Genomic DNA, 23,845 nt, shown 5'->3' on the forward strand with positions numbered 1-23,845 from the left:
ATTTGGATTTCTTTCTCTTTATTCTTTGCATATTCATTAGTGGTTTTTGATTTGTGGTTACCATTAGGTTTCTGTATAACATCTTCTGCATATAGTAGTCTATATTAAATTCATAATTGTTTATGTTTGAATCCATTCTTTACTCTTCTCCTACCCATGTTTTAGATATATGGTGTGTTAATTTACATCTTTTTATTTTGTGAGTTCCTTGACTGATTTTTCACAGAAATACTCATTTCTGTGATTATTCAAAATGTTGAATATTCTGTGAATATTCAAAAACTGCTTTTTTGTTTTCTACCTTCATACTGTCATTTTTGGTCTTTCCACTCAAAGAGTTCCCTTTCATTTTTCTTGCAGGGTTGGTTTAGTGATCATGAACTTCTTTAGTTTTTATTTGTCTGGGAAAATCTCTCTCTCCTTCTATTCTAAATGATAGCCCTGCTAGATAGAGTATTCTTGGCTGCAGGTTTTTCCCATTCAGCATTTTGGATATGTCATGGCACTCCTTTCTGGCGTGGAAAGTTTCTGCTGAAAAATTCACTGATAGCCTTATAGGGTTTCCTTCATATGTAACTGTCTTCTTTTGTCCTGTTGCTCTTAATATTTTTTCTTTTTCACTTTATTTTTCCATTTTAATTACAGCATGTCTTTGTGTGGATCTGCTTTGATTTTGTTGGGGGTTCTCTGTGCCTCCTAGATCTGGACATCTGTTTCCTTCCCCAGATTAGAGAAGTTTTCAGCTATTATTTCTCCTGATAAATTCTTTGCCCCCTTTCCTCTCCTTCTTCTGGGACTTCTATAATATAAATGTTATTACATTTGATGGAGTCACTGAGTTCCCTAAGTCTGTTCTCATTTTGCATAATTCTTTTTTCTCTCTTTTGTTCAGCGTACTTTCCATTACTCTGTCTTCTAGGTTATTAATTCATTCCTTTGTTTCTTCCAGCCTGCTGTTCATTCCATCAAACATATTTTTTACTTTATTTATTGAGCCTTTGATCTCTACTGTATTATTCCTGATCTCTTTCTTAATGGTTTCACTGATGTCTTCCACTCTCTTCTCAAGTCCATTGAGGATCCTTATGATCATTGCTTAAAATTCTTTATCAAGCATGTTACTTAAATCTGTTTCACTTAGATCTCCCGCTGTGGCTTTGTCTTTTTCTTTCATTTGGTACAAATTCCTCTGTCTTCTCATTTTGTCTAAGTCTCTGTGCCTGTTTCTCTGTGTTAGGAAAGTTAACTATGTCTCCTGTTCTTTGAGGGTAATGGCTTTATAAAGAAGCAGTCCTGTAGTGCCCTGCAGTGTAGTGGCCCCTGTTCCCCAGCACCAAGAAAAGAATCATGAAAGAAAAGGTATTTGAAATTAGACATTTCACATCACTAGTACCTCTCAGACCTCCTGTATTTCTCAAGTGGCACATTTCCATTTGGACTTGAATAGATTGGAAAAGTAGAACCTAAGATTTATTATTTTTTTATTATGTGTTGTGTTAATTAGGAAGATTTTTTTCCCCCCTGTGGTTTAAATCAGAATTCTTACTGGTTTACCAAGGCTATCATGGACTTTTAAAGGCAAGATACATTTTTATAATATTAATATGTTACATGTTAGCACTTTGGCTCAAATTCCTTTCTAGATTCTGCACCTGGTGAACTGGTCTGAATAGTGTAAGATGCAAGGATCTTTAGTCCTGTCAGGCTTAAATTTATTCCCATCCCATGCCTACTCAAACTCTTTTATTTTAGCGTTTAGAACTGGGAGAAAAGATGTAAATGGGTTAGGAGAGGTCATCTAAGCCTGAGGCAGTTCTCAGGACTATCTATCATAAAAAAGAAAAAAGACTATAACACGAAGGCTTCCAAAGGTGAGCCAAAACATGTCTAAATTGGGTTATTTTTTAAAGTGAATAAGGAAATGGTTACTAATTATGTTGGAACAATACCTGTCCTGTACAGACTATGGTCATTTTCCTCAGGGAAGCTATGGGGAGGCAAGAGCATTTAGCCTCTTCAGCTCTTTCACTAGAAGCTCCATCATGTAGTCCTCATGTGCCTATCCCTCTGGACTGCTATGAGAGCAGAAGGGAGCCAGGAGCTCTCCCTGCCAGGTGGTGTTTCTCAGAGCACGATCAGTAGATCATTTTTATCAGAATAATTGAGGTGCTTATAAAAATCAAAATTTTTCATGAGATCTAAGAATCTATAATTATAAATTTGAGACCAAGGTAAATTAGAAATTGTAGCTAATTCTGAGGTTCTTCAACTTACGTAATAATTCCCAAAGGCTGTTGATAATTCCATTTGTTCATTAAGGCCAAACTGATAGGAATTCTCTTACTCATCTTTAAGGCCACCATGATGTAGGTACCAAAAATATTTTAAGAAAAATTGCAGTTGCATATGCATGTAAAAATTCTTTTTTTTTTTTAAGATTTTATTTATTTGACAGAGACACAGCGAGAGAGGGAACACAAGCGGGGGGAGTGGGAGAGGGAGAAGCAGGCTTCCCGCCGAGCAGGGAGCCCGAAGCGGGGCTCGATCCCAGGATCCTGGGACCATGACCTGGGCCGAAGGCAGATGCTTAACGACTGAGCCACCCAGGCGCCCCTGCATGTAAAAATTCTTAACAAAATAATAGCAAATGAAATTTAATGATATACAAAAAAGATAAGAGGACATGTTCAAATTGGATTTATCCCATGGATGCTAGGATGATTTCATATTGGAAATCAGTGTGAAACCAAGCACATTAACAGATTTAAAGAGAAAAACTTCAATAAAGAATTTGACAAAATTCAATACATAGTCATGATTTAAAAAAAAAAAATGACTAGTAAATTGAGAACAGAAGGGAAGCTCCTTACTCTTATTTTTATAAAAAACACTAAAGAAAACATTATTCTGAATAGTTGAATATTAGAATCATTCTCTTTAACATCAGGAACTAGACCCTCAGGTGGTCTGCCTAAGACTCTAGTACAACCCTACTCCCCCAGGAAGCCTCATTTCCATTCCAACAACATCAAAGAACCTACCATAAACGAAGAGAAACTTGCCAAACTTCAGACATAATTGTGCATTGGTTAAAAAAAAAAAAAAAAGCCTTGAGATGGTATATAGAGTAACAGATGATACAAGAAATATCTGTTACAATAAGTGATAAAAATTTTCAGTTCTCCTTAAAGAAACTAAGAATAAGCAGTATCTCTGATATTAAAGAAGTTAAGTGTATTTGCAAACTAGGGAATGGTTATCTGCTTACTTTAACAACCCTAATGCTCAGACGTCTCTGGTAGCAAACACTTTTACCATTACCAGCCATGCTGAGACACAACCCTTGACAAAAATGCCACCGGGCTTAGACCAACTTGGTATTGAGAAGCTTAAGGACACTGGCAGAAGCTGAATGGAAAAGCACCACTTGCTATTGGGGAGAAGGGTGATCTTGTTCAGAGTTTTGATGGGGCTTTCAATAATTAGGCAAATAATTGACTAGAATTATTTTTAAAATAATAAAACTTCAATAATTTTGACTGCTTAAAAAATTTTGTTTAGGGCAAATGGATACAGAATGATGAAATACAGAAACGTATAATATTGTAAATTCTGAGGCCCTTGGACACTGCTGTTTTTTAATTATTGCATATACACAATTATTTGTTTGTAGTTAATTAAACCAAAGAAGCCACAATATAAAGTTTAAAAGAAGGATTGATAAAGTCTTTGCCTAGTTACAAAAAGTAAGAACTAGAGAAGGATGTTCACTTACACCACTTCAATTTAATATTTTACTGAAAGTTTCACAAGCCCAAAAAGACAAATTATAGAAGCAAAAAGTTCAGAAAGAAAATAAAATTTACTATTTTCAAATGATATTTTTTTGCATAGAACGTCCCCAAGACTATAAATTAATAGAAATGAGTTTAGCAAGATATTTGAAAATAAGATTAATATACAGAAGTCAGTTGCATTTCTGTATGTCATCAACAAACATCAAAGTATGTAACTAAGACAAACATCATTTACAGTAGAGTCAGAGAATGTCACATTTATGTCTAGAAATAAATCTATCAAAAATATTCGAGGCCTCTACACACACAAACACACATTATGATGAAGATCTAAATAAACAGATATGTTCATGGACAAGAAGACAATATTGTGAAGGTGTCAGTTTTCTTCAAATTGACTTTTATATTCAACAAAATTCTAATAAGATTTTTCATAGTATTTGATAGGATGAATAGCCCATACACTTCTGAAGCAGAAAAGCAGGAATGGGGCATTACTAATATATAGGATTTAAGATACCATCATGGTATTGGCATAAGAGCAGATAGAATGATTAATAGAATAGAGAGTTCAGAAAGAGAGCTAACACATGTACTATTTTGTTAAGATGATATATCTTTCAGTGAGAAGAGGAGAAACTATTCAATGAATGAAACTGGTTATTAATAGGGATAACATGAAGTTGTGTTCCTGTTTCACTTTACGTACACAAATCAAGTAAAAGGAGACAGTGAACATATGAAGAGATATTAAAAATCACAGTGTAGAATACCATTTTATAACATTCAATTGGCAAAAAGTGTACATGTGACTCTACAGTATCACTTCTACACTGCTGGTGGCAGTGTAAATTGGCATAACCACAGGGGGCAGGGGCGGGGAGTTTAGCATTATCAGAGTTGAGTGTTCATGTATACCGAAACACAGTAATATCCTAGAGCAGTTCATATGTATGTACAGCTGGAAACATGTTCATGTTAAGAAGTATATAAATTCCAAAAGATTATATGCTGTGGTGTGATATAATTTTTTATGTTTAACTAAATGCATACTTTTAAAGAATGCATATATTTGCACAATAAAACTATATGAAAGGAAAGCAAAGAGTTAACACACGATTCAGGGTAAGGGTTACCTTAGCTGGGGAAGCCAGGGTGATGGAATGGAATGGAGTGAGAGCAGGAGGACCCCTTAAGGTTCTAGCCTCTGTTTTGGGTACAAGTGTATGGCTGTTTATCACAGTTTTAAAAGGAATAAAATAAAAATAGGCTTTGCATGAACCAGTGATTTAGTGTGATATAAATTAAGAATAATTATTAGTAGTATAATTCTGAACAGTCCAGTTTAATAGATTTTTTAAATAATTTTTTTGACAGAAGCTTAAATTTGTGGCCCACAGATGGATATTTACCAAATAGGAGTGTGAATTGCCCCTCAGAACTTTTTTTAAATAAACATATATTCTAGCCTCCCTGCTGATTGAAAATGTGTGTGTGGCTGCATTTAATTGAGTAGGCTGAGTTCATGTACTTTGAAAATCTTTAGAAAAATAACATCCTTCCTTAATCATCTCTGCTATTGTCATAGTGAACTTCATAGCAACTATCACTGCATTCGCCACCTTGTCACTTGTTCTAATTGCAAATTCAAATGGACCTGAAAATACGTGTTGAGACTGAGGGTGTGTAAGGAACTCTTACACTATGTTCAGACGATGTATTCCCAAATTTCCAACCACCTTTTGATTTAACATAAGGGTCATGGTAGAGCTATTTCTACAGCCATTTCATCTATTTAATTTCTTTTCTCTTACTAATTATTATCCTTTGTATAGGCCCAGCATAGTCCTGTGTAATATTTTATTTTTTCAGTACTTCTGAAATTTTTATATTTACTTCTAAAATATATCTTTGAGATAAAGCTTATATAAATAGCATATATTTAAAGTATACAATTTGATAAATGTAGATATACGTACTTGTGAAACCATCAACATAATCAAGACAACATATATATCTAGCACCTCCAGAAGTTTCTTTGTATCCATTGATAATCCTTTCCTCCTTTTCCCTCCCCCACTGCATTCCAGGCAAGCACTGCTCTGCTTTCTGTCACTATAGTTTAGTTTACATTTTCCTTATTTTTATATAAATGGAAGCATGCAACATGAATCATCTTTGCTGTTTATTTTTTTAATCTTCTTTCAGCATAATTCTTTTGGGATTCATCCATCTTTTTATGTGTGTCAGTAGTTGATTCCTTTCTCTTGAGTAATATTCCGTTGCTTGGCTATACCATAGTTTGTTTATCCATTAACAAAACTGGATAAAAACAACAATATGAACATTTTTGTTGTTTCCACTTTGAGGCTATTATAAATAAAGATGCTGTGGACATTTACATGTAAGTCCCTTGGGTGAATATCTAGGAATTGAAGGATTGGGTCATTGTAGGTATATGTTGAACTTTCAGAGAAGTGGCCGAACTATTTTCAGAAGTGGTTGTACCAGTATACATTCCCCCCAGCATTTTATGAGAGTTTCAGCTACTGTACATATTCCAACATTTGGTATGGTCAGTCCTTATAATTTTAGACACCCATATAAATGTGTACTGATAACTCAATATGATTTTAATTTTTATTTTCCTGATGACTAAATATTGAGCATCTTTTCATGTTTTTATTTTTTTTTATGTCTGTTTTGGTGATTGTCTTCAAATCTTATCTATTTTTTATTGAGATTTTTTATTTAGTTTTGAAAGTTCTTTATTTTGAATACAAATACAAATCAGAATTATGATTTATAAGGATTTTCTCACAGTGAAAAGGCTTGTCTTTTCATTCTGTTAACAGTGTAATACAAAGAGCAGAAGTTCTTAATTTTGATGAAGTCCGACTTTTCCATGTTTTTCTTTTACAGATCATGCTTGTATTGTTCTCTGTAAAATATTTTTGTATAATCTAAGGTCATAAAGATTTTCTTCGATTTCTTTTTCCTAAAAGTTGTACAGTTTTATGCTTTACACCTAGCTCTAGGATCCGTTTAGTGTATGAGTTTCTGTATAGGTTTAAGATACGGATGAATGGGGGGGGTTGCATTCTTTCATCAAATTTGGAAACATTTTGACTATTACCTCTTCAGATTATTTTTCTTTTCCCATTTCTTCTGTCCTTTGGTGACATCATTTCCACATATATTAGGCTCCTTGAAGTTGTCCCATTACTCTGTGATACTCTTCATTTATTTCAATCTTGTTACTTCCCTGTTTTTTATCTTAGTTTCTATTGCTATATCTTCAAGTTTATTTTCTTCAGTGTCTAATCTGTTAGTCACTTCTTCTTCCATCTTAGATATTTTGGTTTTCATCTCTAGAAATATAAATTGAGTCTTTTTTTTTTTTAAAGATTTTATTTATTTATTAGAGACAGAGAGAGAGAGAAACAGCATGAGAGGGGAGAAGGTCAGAGGGAGAAGCAGGCTTCCCGCTGAGCCGGGAGCCCGATGTGGGACTCGATGCCAGGACTCCGGGATCATGACCTGAGCCGAAGGCAGTCGCTTAACCAACTGAGCCACCCAGGAGTCTTTTTTTTTTTTTATATATCTGCCATGTTTCTACCTAATATGCCTAGGCCTTCCTCTAGCTTCTTGAACCTAAGAATACAATATGTAAAGTTAAAGTAACTATTTTAATGTCCTCCTCTACTAATGTGATCATGTTTATCATTTCTGAATCACTCGTAATTGATTTTTCTCCACATTTTAAATTATATTTTCCTGCTTATTTGCATGCCTGGTTATTTTTGATTGGTTGTTGTTAGACATTATGAATTTTACCTTGTTGAATGCTTGATATTTTTGTATTCTTGGAAAATTCTTAAACTTTGTTCTAGGCTACTGAAGTTATTTGGGGCAGTTTGATCATTTCAGATCTTGCTTTTTAAGCTTTGTTAGGTACAATCAGAGCGGGATTAAGTTTGGGGCATAATCCTTCCAACTACTCAGTGCCTCATGAATTATGAGATTTTTCCACTCACCTTGTTGAGAAAAGAAATTATTCCTGACCCCGTATGACCTGCTGATACTGCTGCTTATCATGCTGGTTCTTTACCTGACTTAGTTTCCTCATACCCATGCACTGATCAGTAGTCTCCTGAAAACTAGAGGGAGTGTTCTGCAACTCTTGAGTGTGCAGCCCTTTCCTCACTGATTACTCTGTTCTGTACGCTGCAGCCACCTTGATCTCCCTGGTTGCCCAGCTCATCTCCTCAACTTGGAGACCACACAGGCTCTACTGAGATTCTTCCTTCCTGAGTTGCAACCTGGGAACTTTCTCAGTGCAGTTATCAGGGGCAACTGAATAGTTTATCTTGTTTGTTTCCATTTTTTAGGGATCACTGACTTCATTACCTGATGTTTAAAAAAACGTTTTGTCAAATTTTGTCCAGTATTTTAGTTGTTTCAAGTTGGAAAGTTCTTTATTGGTTCATCTTAGTCAGAAGCATGAGTCATTTTATCTTATATTTATTACCATGAGAATTTAATTTTTAAATAGGTGAATCATTCCCATGGTTCAAAATTCAAGAGATATAAATAGGTATTCAATTGAAATTTCTTTCATAATCCACTACAAACCTAGTGCTCACTCCCTATAAGAAACCATTCTGTTAATTTATCTTTCTAGAGTTTCTTTATTCATATGCAAGTAACTAAAAATTATATATTATTATTCCTGTTCCACCTCCTTTTCAGTGAAAAGCTTACATAGTATATACAGTACTTGGTTTTTTTCACTTAAATGTGTATCTTTAGGATCTTTCCTTATTGGTACATAGACTGCCTCTTGACACATATCACCACCTCCCCACCCTTTTTAATAGCTGCATAGTATTATATTATATAGACTTATCATTTATTTAACCAGTTCCCTATTATTAAACTATTAGGTTGCTTCCAATCTTTTGCTACTAGGACTAATTTAGTAGTTAATAGTCTTGTACATAAATCATTTTGCATATGTCTGAGCAACATTGCTGTTTAATACGTTCCCAGAGGTAGATTAGTAGGTGAGAAGATTTTTGCATTTGTAATTTTGATAGCTATTGTCAAATTGTTCTCCCAAGGGATTGAACCAGATCCTCCACTAGCCTGTTAGGAAAATGCCTCTTGGCTCATAGTCCCGTCTATAGAATGTTATCAGATATTTGGATTTCTCCTAATGCAGCAGGAAGAAAATATTGTTATAATATAGTTTTAATTCGTATTTCTATTCTTAGTGATGTTGAATATCTCTTGTGTTTAAAAGCCATTTGTACTTCCCATTCTCTGTTCCATCTACTTTAGATTGTTGGTCAGTTTTTTCTTTTAGTGATAAGAATAGGAGATTGAAATACTTTAGTAGGTTGTGTTTAATAACTTCTTAATACTGAATGAACCATTAACATCCATAGTCTATTAGTAAAACACTTTACAATATACTTAGCAAAATAAAATATAATTATAGTTAATCTGGTTAAATGTCTAATGACTTTAAGGTCATTACAAAATCTTTAGATCAAAGGTTGGATTAATTGATTTTTCAGACAGAATTTTAAAAGTCAAAGTAAAACCAGGCTAATCTGAATTTTTGAGCATGAGAGTAATGTTCAAAAATTAGCTTAATAAATGAAATAATAAGCATTGTTCCCTCTAGAAATATTTTACATTGAGAGATGTGTTTTGTTTCACAAATAATGACATTTCCAGAACAATTTGATGGGAATAGGGGAATAATTTTTTGAAATTTAGACTGTCTCAGAAAATCTCAACTTATGGATACAAAAATGTATGTTGTCCCACAGATAAGAATGATAAACACGTTCCTGATTAGATGACAGGATGCTTTTACTATTCATTTGGTGCAGCTTTCTTGAGAAGTAAGGAGTATCCAAGTATTTTTTTTAAACTTTGCATACCCATCCTTTTTCTCTGCCTCATCTCAAACACCTCTACCTTTTTGCTTCTATCATTTATAATTTTCAGTTGTTATACCCTATGGACAATTAATGAGGGGAGAGTAGTTACTTTACCAAATGAGTGAAGTAATAAAATGGGCCAGTAGTTTGTTTATATTTTGTTAATTTATTATCAGTTTAAAAGTCTGGCTTTATTTATGCAATGAAAAATATATTTTTAGAGTTGCATCAGTATGGAGAGGCATCCAGCACACGTCTGTCAGGTATGATGTCATTCCAGGACATTCTCTGGTATTCCGTTTTTCTGTCTTATCAGCCAACTAAAGTTACCTTGAATAAATAATAATTTGGGTTTTCTTTTTCCATTGCCAAAACATTGAGCTGCATGCCATTTTCAAGTTAGCCAGTTGTCACATTTTAGCAATCTTAATATTGTTTGTATGCTTGCTTTTTAGATATTTCTAAAATTGCATATCAAAAAAAATTTGGCTTACTGATTTTTTAAATAATAGCCTTTCCAAAGTTATTGAAAACATCCCAAATGCTTTCTACCAAAATCATCTAATTGTAAATAACTAAAATTTTGTCACATGTTCCCAAACTTAGTTTTTTTAAATTGTTTTAATATGCATCCATCACATTACATTTTACCACACTAATGATATTATGTATCTGCTTGTGTTACTTGAATATCTTCTTTGGTTACATTTATAGAAGTATGATAACAAGTATGATAACAATGTTATTTTGAGTAATTTTGTGCTTTTCTGCTTGTTAAAGTTTACTTGCTGATTAATGCCAAGTCAATTCTTCAGTAGATAAAATTTGAGTTTTTATAAATATGCATGAAAAAACTTTTAAGACAGTAATCTGAACTTGCCTTCAAAAACTGAAAATGCTTAACTTATTAGGATTTACATTAAAGTGAATAAGGAAAATATTCCAGTTATTGGAGATAACTAATAGTGGTAACTGGAATACTTTTATTAATAAAACATATTTAAAAGAAATTTGTGTAGTCCGGTGAATTTAAATTGAAAAATAGTTTCAGGGCCTTTTCAGTGTTTTTCTTACAGTTAATTTAATGTTAATTATTTAAGTCAGAGCAAGATGATTTCAGAAAAGTGTTTTCCACACAAGTTTTGGTCGGTGTAAATCTGTGTGATCATAAAAAATATATTACCAGTGATGAAAATTGGGTTTTTAAATTTTTTTTTTTTTTACTAAATATATTTCAGATCTGACTTGAACATGAACTTTCATTGTTTAATTTTGGTTTCTGGGCTCTTTCAAAAAGTACCCCCTGAAAAAAGTCCTATTATATCTGAAATATATGTCTTCAATCAGCTGGGTATTAATCAGAAAGTGGCATTTAATTGAATAAAAATTATGCAGCATTAGTTAGAAAATCATGTGAAAAGATGGGAGAAAGTATAAGAATGATGGAGTAAAATGATTGTTAAACTGTTGGTTTAAGATTAGACATTAAAATAGAAACAAAATTTTAATTGTACTAATATTTACTTTTCTGATGCCAAATTATTAATGTGTAATAATTGATTTTTATTTGAGTGGGACAATGTCCTTAGTTGAAGTACTAAATAAATTGTCAATTATAATTAAATCACAGTGATTTGAAAAAGATTTCAAAAATCTAGTGACAAATGATACATCTATACTACTTTAAATTGTGCTATGTGTTTTAGGTGTTTGTGAAATGTCATTTTGATTATAATCCATACAATGATAACCTGATACCCTGCAAAGAAGCAGGATTGAAGTTTTCAAAAGGAGAAATTCTTCAAATTGTGAACAGAGAAGATCCAAACTGGTGGCAGGTTAGTATGCTTCTCATAATTTCCTCAACTCCTTTTTTATTTTCAATCTTAGATCTGGCCAATATCTGAATATTCAGGAAGAAGGTATTAACATTTGTTCCAATGATTTTTCATGCATGAACAGCTCCTGCTTCATGGCTGCTAATTTTGTGGACAGGAGATCAAATTGAGAGGGAATTTGTGAGTAGCTGTTAATAAATGCAGAATTAACTAGCCTGTGGAGGTATTCCATTGGTTTAGGGATTAGAACAGTTGGTTCTTCCACATGAGTGACTGTAGTGCAATATGGTGTTGGGCAAGAACAACTCACTTGGGGTCATCCCTTCTCAGTGTTTGCTGTTGTTTAACTAGAGTCTTTTACTGTGTGTGTAGTAGTGTCTTTCTCTCTTGACTCCTCTCCCTCTATGTACATTGATGGCAAATAAAACATAATTTCATAAGCTCTTCAATCTGTTTACCTACCTCCCCTCAGTTACTGAGAAATGAAGGTTTGCTTTATATTAGTGTAGTTGTTCTTGGATTGAAATCTGCATATATGGAAAGGGATGTGTGTTATCATCGTATTTTCCCCCACTTCATTTTCTAAAGATCTCTGCAATTGTGTTCTTTTTCCTTTCCCCTAATACAGCCTTCAGAATTAAGTCTGATTTTGTAATTGTTTACACTGTCTAATACCCACAGTATTCAGAACTGGAGAAACTGACAAATCGGAAAGTCTAAAATCTAAAGTCTAAAGTCTAAAATCCCTTAAACCATCAGAAGAGTCTCATTAAAAAGCAAGGTGTATGGTGGGGGGTGGGAGGGATTGGGGTGGCTGGGTGATAGACATTGGGGAGGGTATGTGCTATGGTGAGCATTGTGAATTGTGCAAGATTGTTCAACCACAGATCTGTACCTCTGAAACAAATAATACAATATATGTTAAAAAAAAAAAAAAGCAGGAGGGGAGGAGTGAAGGGGGGTAAATTGGAGGGGGAGATGAACCATGAGAGACAATGGACTCTGAGAAACAAACAGGGTTCTAGAGGGGAAGGGGGTGGGGGGGTGGGTTAGCCTGGTGATGGGTATTAAAGAGGGCACATTCTGTGTGGAGCACTGGGTGTCATGCACAAACAATGAATCATGGAACACTACATCAAAAACTAAAGATGTAATGTATGGTGATTAACATATAACATATAACAATAAAAATTTTTTTAAGAAGTGTATGAGGAAAGGACCCAGGACCTAGCACTAAACTCTAAATTAAATGGAGATATTAGTAACTCACATTAGCTCTCTTAAGTTATGTTGGCTTCTAAGGCGGAATGAGTAACAAGGATAAGAACAGTCCTAATGGATCCTTAAATTTAAATTAAGACATTATTATGTACAAGTGCGTTATGCAATGAGAGAACTAAAACATAGGTGAATTAAAAAGAATCCATGATCTCCAGATGTTTCCACTGAATTTCCTAGAACTCTCATCAAAAAACTCTTTCTGTAGCTGTTTCCTTCATTGAACTTTTCCAGGAAATTATTTTTTTTTTTTTTTACCCCTTTCTGTGAATGTCATCTGCTCATCCTGTCACCATTATTTCAGTCTCCTCCTGCATTCGGTGATCTGTTACTTTAATTCTATTTTTTAGGATTTTAATGGCTAAAAATGATACCAGATTTTTTCAGTGCTAGCTGTAAATATAAAAAACCGTAACTTTGTTGGATAAGCCACTAGCAGCCAGTTCTTTAGCCACTATTTTGAAATAGCACTTTTTTGGATTTCAAAACTTAGTTTCTTGACAGTAGATGTAGTTATACCTATTTTAAACTTAGGATATTCAGATTCTGTCTCTCTAGTAGGATTAAGGTTGATAGTAAATACCTTACTAAGGGTGCTAATGAAATGTTCTTTTAACACATAAAATAGTATTTATCCTTTCTGTTGACTTACTTAGCATTATAAATAAAAAGTTGTAGTAATTTAAAGATCCTATATACCTTTGCGTTTTGGTCCCAAAATTTTGATTCCAGATGGCAGATTGATTAGGTACCAATTGATTCCTTAGTGCTAACGTGTTTAAATATCTTAACTGATGATGCCATTAATTGAAATCTCAAGGTCAGTTTTGAAGAGCAAATGTGATATATTTCTACTGACTATTGCTATTGTCCTACTTATTAGGATAAGGTCTCAAATTTTGATCACTGAGTTATGTAATTCATTAATTTGATTCTAGGCTAGCCATGTAAAAGAGGGAGGAAGCGCTGGTCTCATCCCAAGCCAGTTCCTGGAAGAGAAGAGAAAGGCATTTGTTAGAAGAGACTGGGACAATTCAGGTGATGAGCTCAACACAATGTGTAACAAGTAGTCCTTTGTGGTCACCTTTCTTTTCCTCTTTCATCGAATCAGCAAATGAATTTATTTAAACTATATCTAAAATTAATCCATCCCGTCTACTTTGTTGTATCGCTCTCAAAAGTAAACTTTTTGATCCCTGTCTGCCACCTGCTGGTATAGTATCAGAATTTAGTGGCTCAACTCACTTCTGCCCCCTTCTGCTTTGTAGGACACAACACTGGAAAGGTAATTCTCCCACCACTATACAATACCACAGGGCAGTTTTTATCATATTCTCACATACTGTTTTAACTTACATTTGTCTTGTCACCCTTCAGGACCTTTTTGTGGAACCATAAGTAGCAAAAAAAAGAAAAAGATGATGTATCTCACAACCAGAAATGCAGGTATGTTTTAAATGCTTTTTGAAAAGTCCAAGTGAGGTAGCTTTATATCATTAATTAATGTGGCATAAACTCTAAATATATAATTTTAAGTGAAAGTAATTCATATTAATACCCATTTGTAAGGGGCTGACACTTGAACACATGGTACAATATAATATGAAGACATTATTTTAATTTTGATATTGTATATACTCATACTGTCACCAGAGTCTTTTATTTATTAGTATAGTTTGCAATAAAATGATTGGTTAGGATTTATGCTTATATTAATGAAAGAACAATGTTAAAAATATTTATTCAGAGAACTTTGATGACAATTTATGTATCATTTCTAAAGAACGGCCTTTCAGAAGATACTAAAAGAGTTATGATTAAGGACAACTGTATTCTACCTTAACATTGTCCATGATACTTTTGGAAAAATAGTACTGGGCCAAACAAATCTTAGTCTGTTCTAGTAGGATTCTGTCTTAAATCTTTTAGACTTAAAGAAAGATAAATATGACAGCTACCATAGTTATTCTTTTCAGTTCTAGAGGCTGATAGGCATGAAATGCAGCTCTTTGAGAAGGCCTTCTGAAAGGAATTGACAATTTTAGAGTACTTTCTAGACTTCAGAGCTGCCTCTGTACTGGTTATAAACTAAATAACATACTATAAAGGAAATAATATTTAATAATAATAATAATAAAATAAGGGGAAAATAGACTCTCCCTTAATATTGGTTTAATCTTCTTTGGAGAAATTATGCAAAGAAAGAGTTGCTGTTCAGATAATAACCTAAGGAAGGAGTGTTATTACTGCAGATTTAGAGTTATAACCCTAATAACAGGTAATATACTATTTCAAATCCCCTTTGACCTTATTATTCATTAAATATATGTTCGTACACTTTCTTGAAAAATAGAAAACTTATAATTTTCTCATTGACTAAGATTTAATTTTGGAATGTGTTTTGACTGAAAGTAGTATGGTTCCAACATTTTATACATAAATTCATCTTAAAATTTAATTGTCGGTATGTTTGTATGCATTTTATTAATCAAACTGGTATTTGCTGAGTCAACACACAGTATTTATTCATTTATATTATTGGAAGGGCATCCTCATTCTGTGGGACTTATTTAAGCAGCCACACTAGGTATACTACTGTCTTTTATATCTGATACACACTAGTTGGCTGAACAAATTACATAAGGTAGTTTGCAGTTTGATTATATATGTTAAAGTAATTATTTCTGATGAATTGGTAAGAAAGGTTTTAATGGATAGAGACTATATGATAAAGCACAGGCATTTTCTAGCTTAGACAAATTTTTAAGGGCAAATGGATGGAAGCAGATGTTTAAATCAAGATAAAAAATAGTTTATTGTTTATTGTACTTCACCAAATTTATAAAAGCGAATCTATAGTAAGTGAGTACAATTCAGGTGGTATTTACCTGTCAGACAACCAAGCCCTTATTGAACAGAATTGCAGAAGTTTTTCATCCATTTGAAAGATAACTGAATATGACGACTTTCCATTTCCTTTTACATTTAGAATTTGATCGTCATGAAATCCAAATATACGAGGAGGTAGCCAAAATGCCTCCCTTCCAGAGAAAAACATTGGTATTGATAGGAGCTCAAGGTGTGGGACGAAGAAGCTTGAAAAACAGGTTCATAGTGTTGAATCCCACTAGATTTGGAACTACAGTGCCATGTAAGTTTTCTCTGTTTGCTGTTTAAACGGCATCAAAGAGTAGGGTGGGGCAGATTATTATTTTTGTTCCCAAATAATTTTTGATTATGCCAGTAGAAATGAACAAGCAGAAGATACTGAAAAACTCAGTGACTCCACAGCTGTCTTGAAATAGTGCTGTAGCCCTGTTGGCTTGCTGCCTGGTGGCAGTTGCTTCTCCAAACTCTTTAGTCCAGAAATGTTTGTTAAATGCAAGTGTTATGGGGTGCCTGGGTGGCTCAGTCGTTAAGCGGCTGCCTTCAGCTCAGGTCATGATCCCAGGGTCCTGGGATGGAGCCCTGGCATCAGGCTCCCTGCTTAGTGGAGAGCCTGCTTCTCCCTCTCCTTCTGCCTGCCTCTCTGCCTACTTGTGCTCTCTCTCTGCCAAATAAATAAATAAAATCATTTTTTAAAAATAAATAAATGCAAGTGTTAGGAGTTGTGGCAAAAAATCAGCATTAACTTTGTATTTTCTTGTACAATTGTTTATCTGAAGAGTGTTTTTGTTTGTTTTTTTACCCATTTTAGTGTAAAGAAAAGAGGGAGACCTGCTGGATCCTAAGACCCCTCAGTGTGGCCATCCCTTTGTGAATTTTATGCAGGTCATTAACCTGATTTTTGACAGTACATCAACAGCAATTAATCTTTCTGAGCAGGCAGCATTAATTAAAGTCACAAAAGTTTACATATAAAATAAAAATAATACTGATGAGAAGTATAACCATTAAATTAACCAAACATTCATTTTATGATCTTTGCATTCTTTCCCTATTTGCATATTTATATGGAAAATTAAATAATGATGTCAGAAGTGTGCTTGATAAGAATGGAATCACATCAAGGAGTTAGATGATGTCATAGACTTGTTATAAGGACTAATATACATAGCCAGCATTGTCTTTATAACCCCTTTCTGTGCTTCTATTGCTGACCAAGCCCCCTTTTAACAGTATTTCTTTAGGTATATTAATGCCATTAAGCTGTTCTGAGTTAATTCTTAGCCTAATGTCATTCCATCTCTTTTAGATAAATTTGAGAGTTTCTCAAAACATCTAGTATGTTTTGAGGTTTAATTTACAGTGAGTAATCTTATTGCTGAAATTCTTATGGATTGGTTGAGAGAGTAATAAGCATGTGCTATTTATAATCCCTTCAGGGTAAGGCCTTGGATTCCATTGTAGGCACTGTAAGTCACTAAATTCAGACAAATACTTGTTAAATAGCTAAGAAAATCTCACTGTGACCTAAGTATTTTAAAGTATTTTGTTTCTCATTTTTATCAAGTTAATACCTGTACAGTACTTTAATCAAGTAGCTTTTAAAGATATGTAATAGAAAAATTAACTGCCAGGGCACCTGGGTGGCTCAGTCGTTAAGCGTCGGCCTTCGGCTCAGGTCCTGATCTCAGGGTCCTGGGATCGAGCCCCACATCGGGCTCCCTGCTCCGCGGGAAGCCTGCTTCTCCCTCTCCCACTCTCCCTGCTTGTGTTCCCTCTCTTGCTGTATCTCTCTGTGTCAAATAAATAAATTTTAAAAAAAAGAAAAATTAACTGCCTATATTGCTGTACCCCACCTTTGGCCTACTTACCAGAAACAGTTGCTTTTCATGTTTGTTGCTATTTATTTCGGTGGTCTCTTCCATATTTCTTAATGTCATCATTCTCCAGTTTCTTGCTTTATCCAGTGTAGGCTTATCTGTTGACTTCCTGACTCTCTTCCCAATATAAAAATAAGTTTAGTTTCAGTTTATTGAATTTTACTTTCTTGAGCAGCTTCTCCCTCTCCTTCCATCCAGCAATTGATGGAGTTCCTTTTTTCTTCCTGTCTTTACCTTAATTTTATATGTTTATGTGTATAATTTTATTTTAAACCAAAGACTCATCCAGTAAGTTGTGTTTATTTTCTTGGAGACCTCTGTCTCAGAACCATAGATCTTCCTGCTTCACTGAGGACAAGATGCTCTCCATTCTGGCTGCCCCGCTGTTAACATGGGAGTGTTTCCCTTTGTTCTCCTGGGTTGACAGCAACCTTGTTATGCTGGAAATAGCCTCTTGTAACATCACAAGAAATGGTGTATGAGATATAATTTATTTATCTTTGTATTTGAAGATGTATATTTTCTGTCCTATATGATTGCTTAACCAAGAATAGAAATTCGAGATTGTAAAACTCAAAAGATGTTACTCTTGAATCCAGTTCTGTTGAGGCCAGTGCCTTTGTAATCTTTGTGCTTTCACATGTGACCTTATTTTTCTTTCACAGAAATTCAGCGTCTTTTGTTTCTTTCATTTTGTTGTTTTTCAGTATTTTGAAATTTAATAATGATGTGCCTTCATGTACATCTTTTTTTATTCATTGTGCTGATGATCAGTGGGCTCTTCAGACTAGAGATTCATTGTCCCTCAATCCTGGAAAATTATTATTTCTTGGATGATTTCTCCATGTTCTCTGTTCACTTTTTCTAGAATCTCTGTTGGCTGGATATTGAGCATCCTGGATTCATCTTCTCAATGTCTCTCTCTCTCTCTCTTTTAATCATGTTGTCTATTCCTTTATCTTTTTATTCTACTCTTTAAAAGATTACATTGAGTTCTCTATTTTCTCTTCCATCAGTGTTTTACCATGAGTAATCTTATTTTCCAGTTTTTTTCTGTTTGTTTATGGGGGCTATATTTTATGTATCTCCAAGAATAGTAAATATGGTTTTGGGTTTTTTTTTCGGTTTTATCTATAGCTGAATTACCTCTGCTTTGCTCTGGGTTAATTACTTTTTCTCTTTATGGTATGTTTGTGTTTTCCCTTTTATGCTAGAGGATTTTTTTCTTTTATGTACTGATCCTTGGCTGTACATCCCTAATTAAGTGTTAAAACTGGTTGGAAGCCCCGTGTACTTGAGCAGGTCTTGGCAACTGGCTGAGCTTTATTTTATGAGATGGGCAAGGAGACAGCTGTTTTGTTGGAGGAGCCAAAAAGTTGGCATAAAATATTTTTGGGGGGAGCCGTTAAATTTTCCAGAGAAGAGTTTTCAGGTATCCCCCCTGCTGAGTCTGTTCTCTAACAAGATGAAGAGGGAGGGCGCCTGGGTGGCTCAGATGGTTGGGCGTCTGCCTTCGGCTCGGATCGTGATCCCAGGGTCCTGGGATCAAGTCCCGTGTTGGGCTCCCTGCTCCTTGGGAGCCTGCTTCTCCCTCTGCCTCTCTCTCTCTCTCTGTCTCTCTGTCTTTCATGAATAGATGGATAAAATCTTTAAAAAAAAAAAAAAGATGAAGAGGGAGAAGGTATAGATTAACTTGCTCCGGATGCATAATTATACCCCCACCTCCAGTTTTTAGCTCCTTGCTTCAAAATCCTAAATCTCTTCAGTGTTCTGGGGATAAAGTAGTCCTACTCTGATCCATAACTCTCTAACACTTTATAGCTTATTCTTCCTTAATTTCCTTCAATAATATTTGTAGTTTTCAGTGTACAAGTCGTATGCTTTTTTTATCAGATTTATTCCTAAGTATTTAAATTTTCCTAATTTCCTTTTCACATTGTTCATTACAAGTGTACAGAAATACACCTGATTTATTTTTTTAAAGATTTTTTTTATTGAGAGAGAGATAACGAGAGAGAGAGAGCATGAGCGGTGAGGAGAGGAAGAAGCAGTTCCCTGCTGAGCAAGGAGCCAGATTCAGGGCTCGATCCCAGGACCCTGGGATCATGACCTGAGCTGAAGGCAGACACTTAACTGACTGAGCCACCCAAGTGCCCCGAAATACACCTGATTTTTGTGCATTAATCTTGTATCCTTTAACCTTGCTGAACTCATTTATTTGTTGTAATTTTTTTGCAAATTTCTCAGGATTTTCTAGACACAAGATCATGTTACCTGCAAAGAGAGACAGTTTTCCTTATTCCTTTAAACTGGGTGCCATTTATTTCTTTTTCTTGTCTAACTGCCCTGATTAGAATCTCCAGTGCAGTGTGGAAGTGGCAAAAGTGGACATTCCTGTGTTGTTCATGATCTTAGAGAGATACTATTCAGTCTTTCCTCACTAAGTATGATGTTAAGTGTGGGGTTTTTGTAGATAATCTTCATTAGGTTGGAGAAATTCTCTTCTACTCCTAGTTCATTGACTTTTATCATGAGAAGGTACTGTATTTTACCAAATGTTTTTTTCTTTGTTTATTGAGATGACAACATGATTTTTTGTTTTTTATTCTTTTACATTCATTGTGTTCCTGTGGTAAATCCCATTTAGCCGTGGTTTATGATCCTTTTTATATGCTTCTAGAATCAGTTTGCTAGTATTTTGTTGAGTATTTGTGCAGCTATATTCATAAGAGATACTGGTCCATAGATTTCATTTCTTATGATGTTGCTAATGTTGATAATTGTGGTAATACTGGACTTATAGACTGAATTGGGAAGTGTTCCTTTCACTCCAATTTTTGGAAGGGTTTTTAAAGGATTGATGTTAATTCTTCTTTAAATGTTTCATAGAGTTTACCCTTGAAGCCATTCGATCCCAGGGTTATTTTTGTAGGAGGTTTTGATTATTGATTTAATCTTGTTATTTGTTATAAGTCTTCTAAGGCTTTCTGTTTCTTTTTAATGGGTTTCAGAATTTCTGCAGCACCCATGGTAATATCCCCTCTTTTATTCTGATTTTAGTAATTCGAGTCCTCTCTCTTCTTTTCTGGTCAGTCTCCCTAAAGATTTGTCAATTTTGGTGTTCTTTCAAGAAACCAACATTTGCTTTTGTTGATTTCCTATATTGGTTTTCTATTCTCTGTTTAATTAATCTCTGTATAGTCCTTATTATTTCCTTTTTTTTTGGGTTTAGTTTGCTTTTTTTCCATTTTATTTAGGTGGAATGTTAGGTTATTGGATTGAGAGCTTCATTTTTAATAGGCATTTGCAGCTATAAAGTTCCCTAAAAGCAACTGCTTTAGCTACATCTCATAATTTTTGGTATTGTGTCTTTGTTTTCATTCATCTCAAAGAATTTTCTAATTGCATTTGTGATTTCCTGTTTGACCCATTGGTTGTTTAAGAGCATATTGTTTTATTTCCACATATTTTTGCATTTCACAAATTTCTTCTGTTACTGATTTCCAGTTCATTCCATTGTGGTCAGAGAACACTGTATGATTATACTTTTTTAAAACTCATTGAGACTTTCTTTATAACCTCAGGTATGGTCCGTTTGGGAGAATGTTCCAGGTATACTTGGGAAGGATGTGTATTATGCTATCATTGGGTGGAGTCTTCTACAGATGTCTTTTAGGTCTAGTTGGTTTATAGTGTTGTTCAACCTTTTATTTCCTTGTTGATCTCCTGCCTATTTGTTCTATCCATTATTTGAAAGTGTGGTATTGAAGTCTCCAAATATTATTGTTGACTTAGTTATTTCTCCCTTCAATTCAATTCAGTTTTTGCAGCATGTGTTTTGGGAATTCTGTTAGATGCTTCTAAATTTGTATTTTTTTAAATCTTTTTGATGGATTGACACTCCTTTGTCTTTAGTAACGTTTTTGTCTTTAAGTTTATCTTGTGTGATATATGTATAGCCACTCCAGGTCTGTTTATATGGGGTATTTTTAGTCCTTTTACTTTCAACCTGCTGATGCCTTTGAATCTGAAATGTGTCTTTTAGGGACAGCCGTCATGGGTCATGGTTTTTTGTTTAAATCCATTCTGCCAGTCTCTGCCTTTTAGTTGGAGTATTTTATCCACTAAAAGTAAATGTCTCTCACCATGGGTTTACCTGATTGTTTTCCTATCATTAGATTCAGGTCCTACATTATTAGAAAAATATAAATCATGTTTTATCCTTCTCTGAACATTACATAGTAGGTCCATCTTGTCACTTTGTCCCATTACTGATGATGTTAACTTTGATTATTGATTTAGGGCATGTCTGATAGATTTCTTCACTGTAAAAGGTAACTTTTCTTCTATTTGTCATTAATAAGTAATCTGTTCAAAAATACTTTGAAACTGTGTAAGTATTCTCCTCAACAAACTTCTACCAAATTGTTTTAGCATCCTTCAATAATTCATTAATTTAAAATCCTTTCTTGAATTTGGGGAAACAGCTACCAGGCCACTAAAATCCTTTCTTACATTGACTTCGTATTCATTTCCTAGTATCCTTGCAGTTAGGTTATTTGATTAATTTGTTTCTGGCAAGTATATAACTAAGTGGTTTGTTGGATGGCTGAGCTCTTTGGGAGTACAAACAGGAAAGAGCTTTATTTTCATCTAACCGCTGACTTCATCCATGCTGTCACATCTTCTTTCCCTCTACTTTTCCCTCAGTCCCCTAGAAGATTCTGTAACTTTCTAGTCACTTTCAGTTATAAGAACTGTGTCATTTTGCTAAATAAAACTTTATTTTGGGTGTTTAAAAAAAAAGGCTACTCCAATTCAAAACTTCAGTGTTGCATCCAGTTCGCTGTTTCTCCCTTCCTCACAGCTCATTCCTGATCCTTGGCTTAGGACCTATATTGTGAGGGGAAGAGTATAGTTTGTTTTATTACTCTCCCTTCACATCCTGCTCTGCTACTTCTGGTTTTCAGGGTCAGGGCAGGAAGAAGTGGGGATCAAGTGCTGTCATGTAAAATCTTGCCTTTTGGAGACTGGAGTTCTTTATGTCACAAATGTCCAAATACTGTCTCTTCATTGAGGCCTATTTGTAGGTTCTTCGGAGACTCTGTAGAGATCTCCATACTTTGCCATTCCCTGGCCAGGGTATTATGATCTCCAGCTATCCCCTTGAGACCAATGCCAAGCTCCAATCCCATACTTCATATTCTCTTTTGCTTGGTTCTCTACCCTTCATTCTGTCTTTCTGTGCGGGATACCTTCAGTACAGTTCAGCCAGGCTATCTTTTGAATACACAAACACAGACACACACACAGCCCCCACAGGAAACTCATTCTTGTTTTGCCAAACAGTGAGAGTACAAATCATCCCACTGCTACAATATGTCATCATGGGTTTTCAGAATTCATCAGGGAGAATCATTTTACAATGGGGTAAAGGAAAAGAAAATAAAGCATTCTGCCCTGAACCTACAATTCATAACCTCAGTGACTCCTTTCCGAGTATATATAAGATAGAGGTAGGTGGACGGATGATCCTAGGACCAAGCTGGCTACTTTTTAGTAAACTCTGAAAGAGGAGGCTATAAATCCTTGGCATTTTAGCTTCCACTTGGGACTTGAGGGATACTGTGAGACTGCAAAAAGAAAAAAGAAAAAAAAAAACCTTATTCAGTGTTCTGTTTATAAATACAAGGAACACAATTAAAATAACTTGTAATTACAGAATAATGACCATATTATTCATATAAAAATTTCCAGTTTTTCGGGCGCCTGGGTGGCTCAGTTGGTTAAGCGACTGCCTTCGGCTCAGGTCATGATCCCAGAGTCCCGGGATCGAGTCCCACATCGGGCTCCCTGCTCAGCAGGGAGTCTGCTTCTCCCTCTGACCCTCCCCCCTCTCATGCTCTCTCTGTCTCTCATTCTCTCTCTCAAATAAATAAATAAATAAATCTTGAAAAAAAAATTTCCAGTTTTTCTCCTACTTAACACACTGGTCTTTCTTTTCTTCAGATTCCTCAAATTTATCCTTCACACCTTTTTGTTCTTATTGGTCCCTCAGTGTGGAACACTCTGCCTTCCAGATCTTCAGATGCTTGAATTTTTCTTTTTATTCAGATCTCACCTTCTCAGAGGCCTTTATTGACCATTCCATCTAAAGTAGCCTTCCAAGTACCTAGTGGTTATGTTTTAGCACTTAAATTCTTATTTTTTAT

At 34.6% G+C, this 23,845-nt stretch overlaps 1 protein-coding gene across 1 annotated transcript in view; it reads left to right on the top strand.

Moving 5' to 3' along the window:
- Positions 1-23,845, top strand: part of PALS2 (protein associated with LIN7 2, MAGUK p55 family member) — a 79,814-nt gene that overhangs the window by 34,671 nt on the left and 21,298 nt on the right. Inside the window, exons 5-8 of the mRNA XM_028119314.2 lie at positions 11,458-11,589; positions 13,806-13,905; positions 14,245-14,313; positions 15,857-16,018. Coding sequence (XP_027975115.1) covers positions 11,458-11,589; positions 13,806-13,905; positions 14,245-14,313; positions 15,857-16,018 — 463 coding nt within the window. The remainder of the gene's footprint in view (positions 1-11,457; positions 11,590-13,805; positions 13,906-14,244; positions 14,314-15,856; positions 16,019-23,845) is intronic.

This window comes from Eumetopias jubatus, unplaced genomic scaffold, assembly GCF_037043125.1.
Source record: "Eumetopias jubatus isolate StellerSeaLion01/CBP00866 unplaced genomic scaffold, mEumJub1_p1.0 scaffold_14, whole genome shotgun sequence".
In the NCBI taxonomy this organism is placed as follows: Eukaryota; Metazoa; Chordata; class Mammalia; order Carnivora; family Otariidae; genus Eumetopias; species Eumetopias jubatus.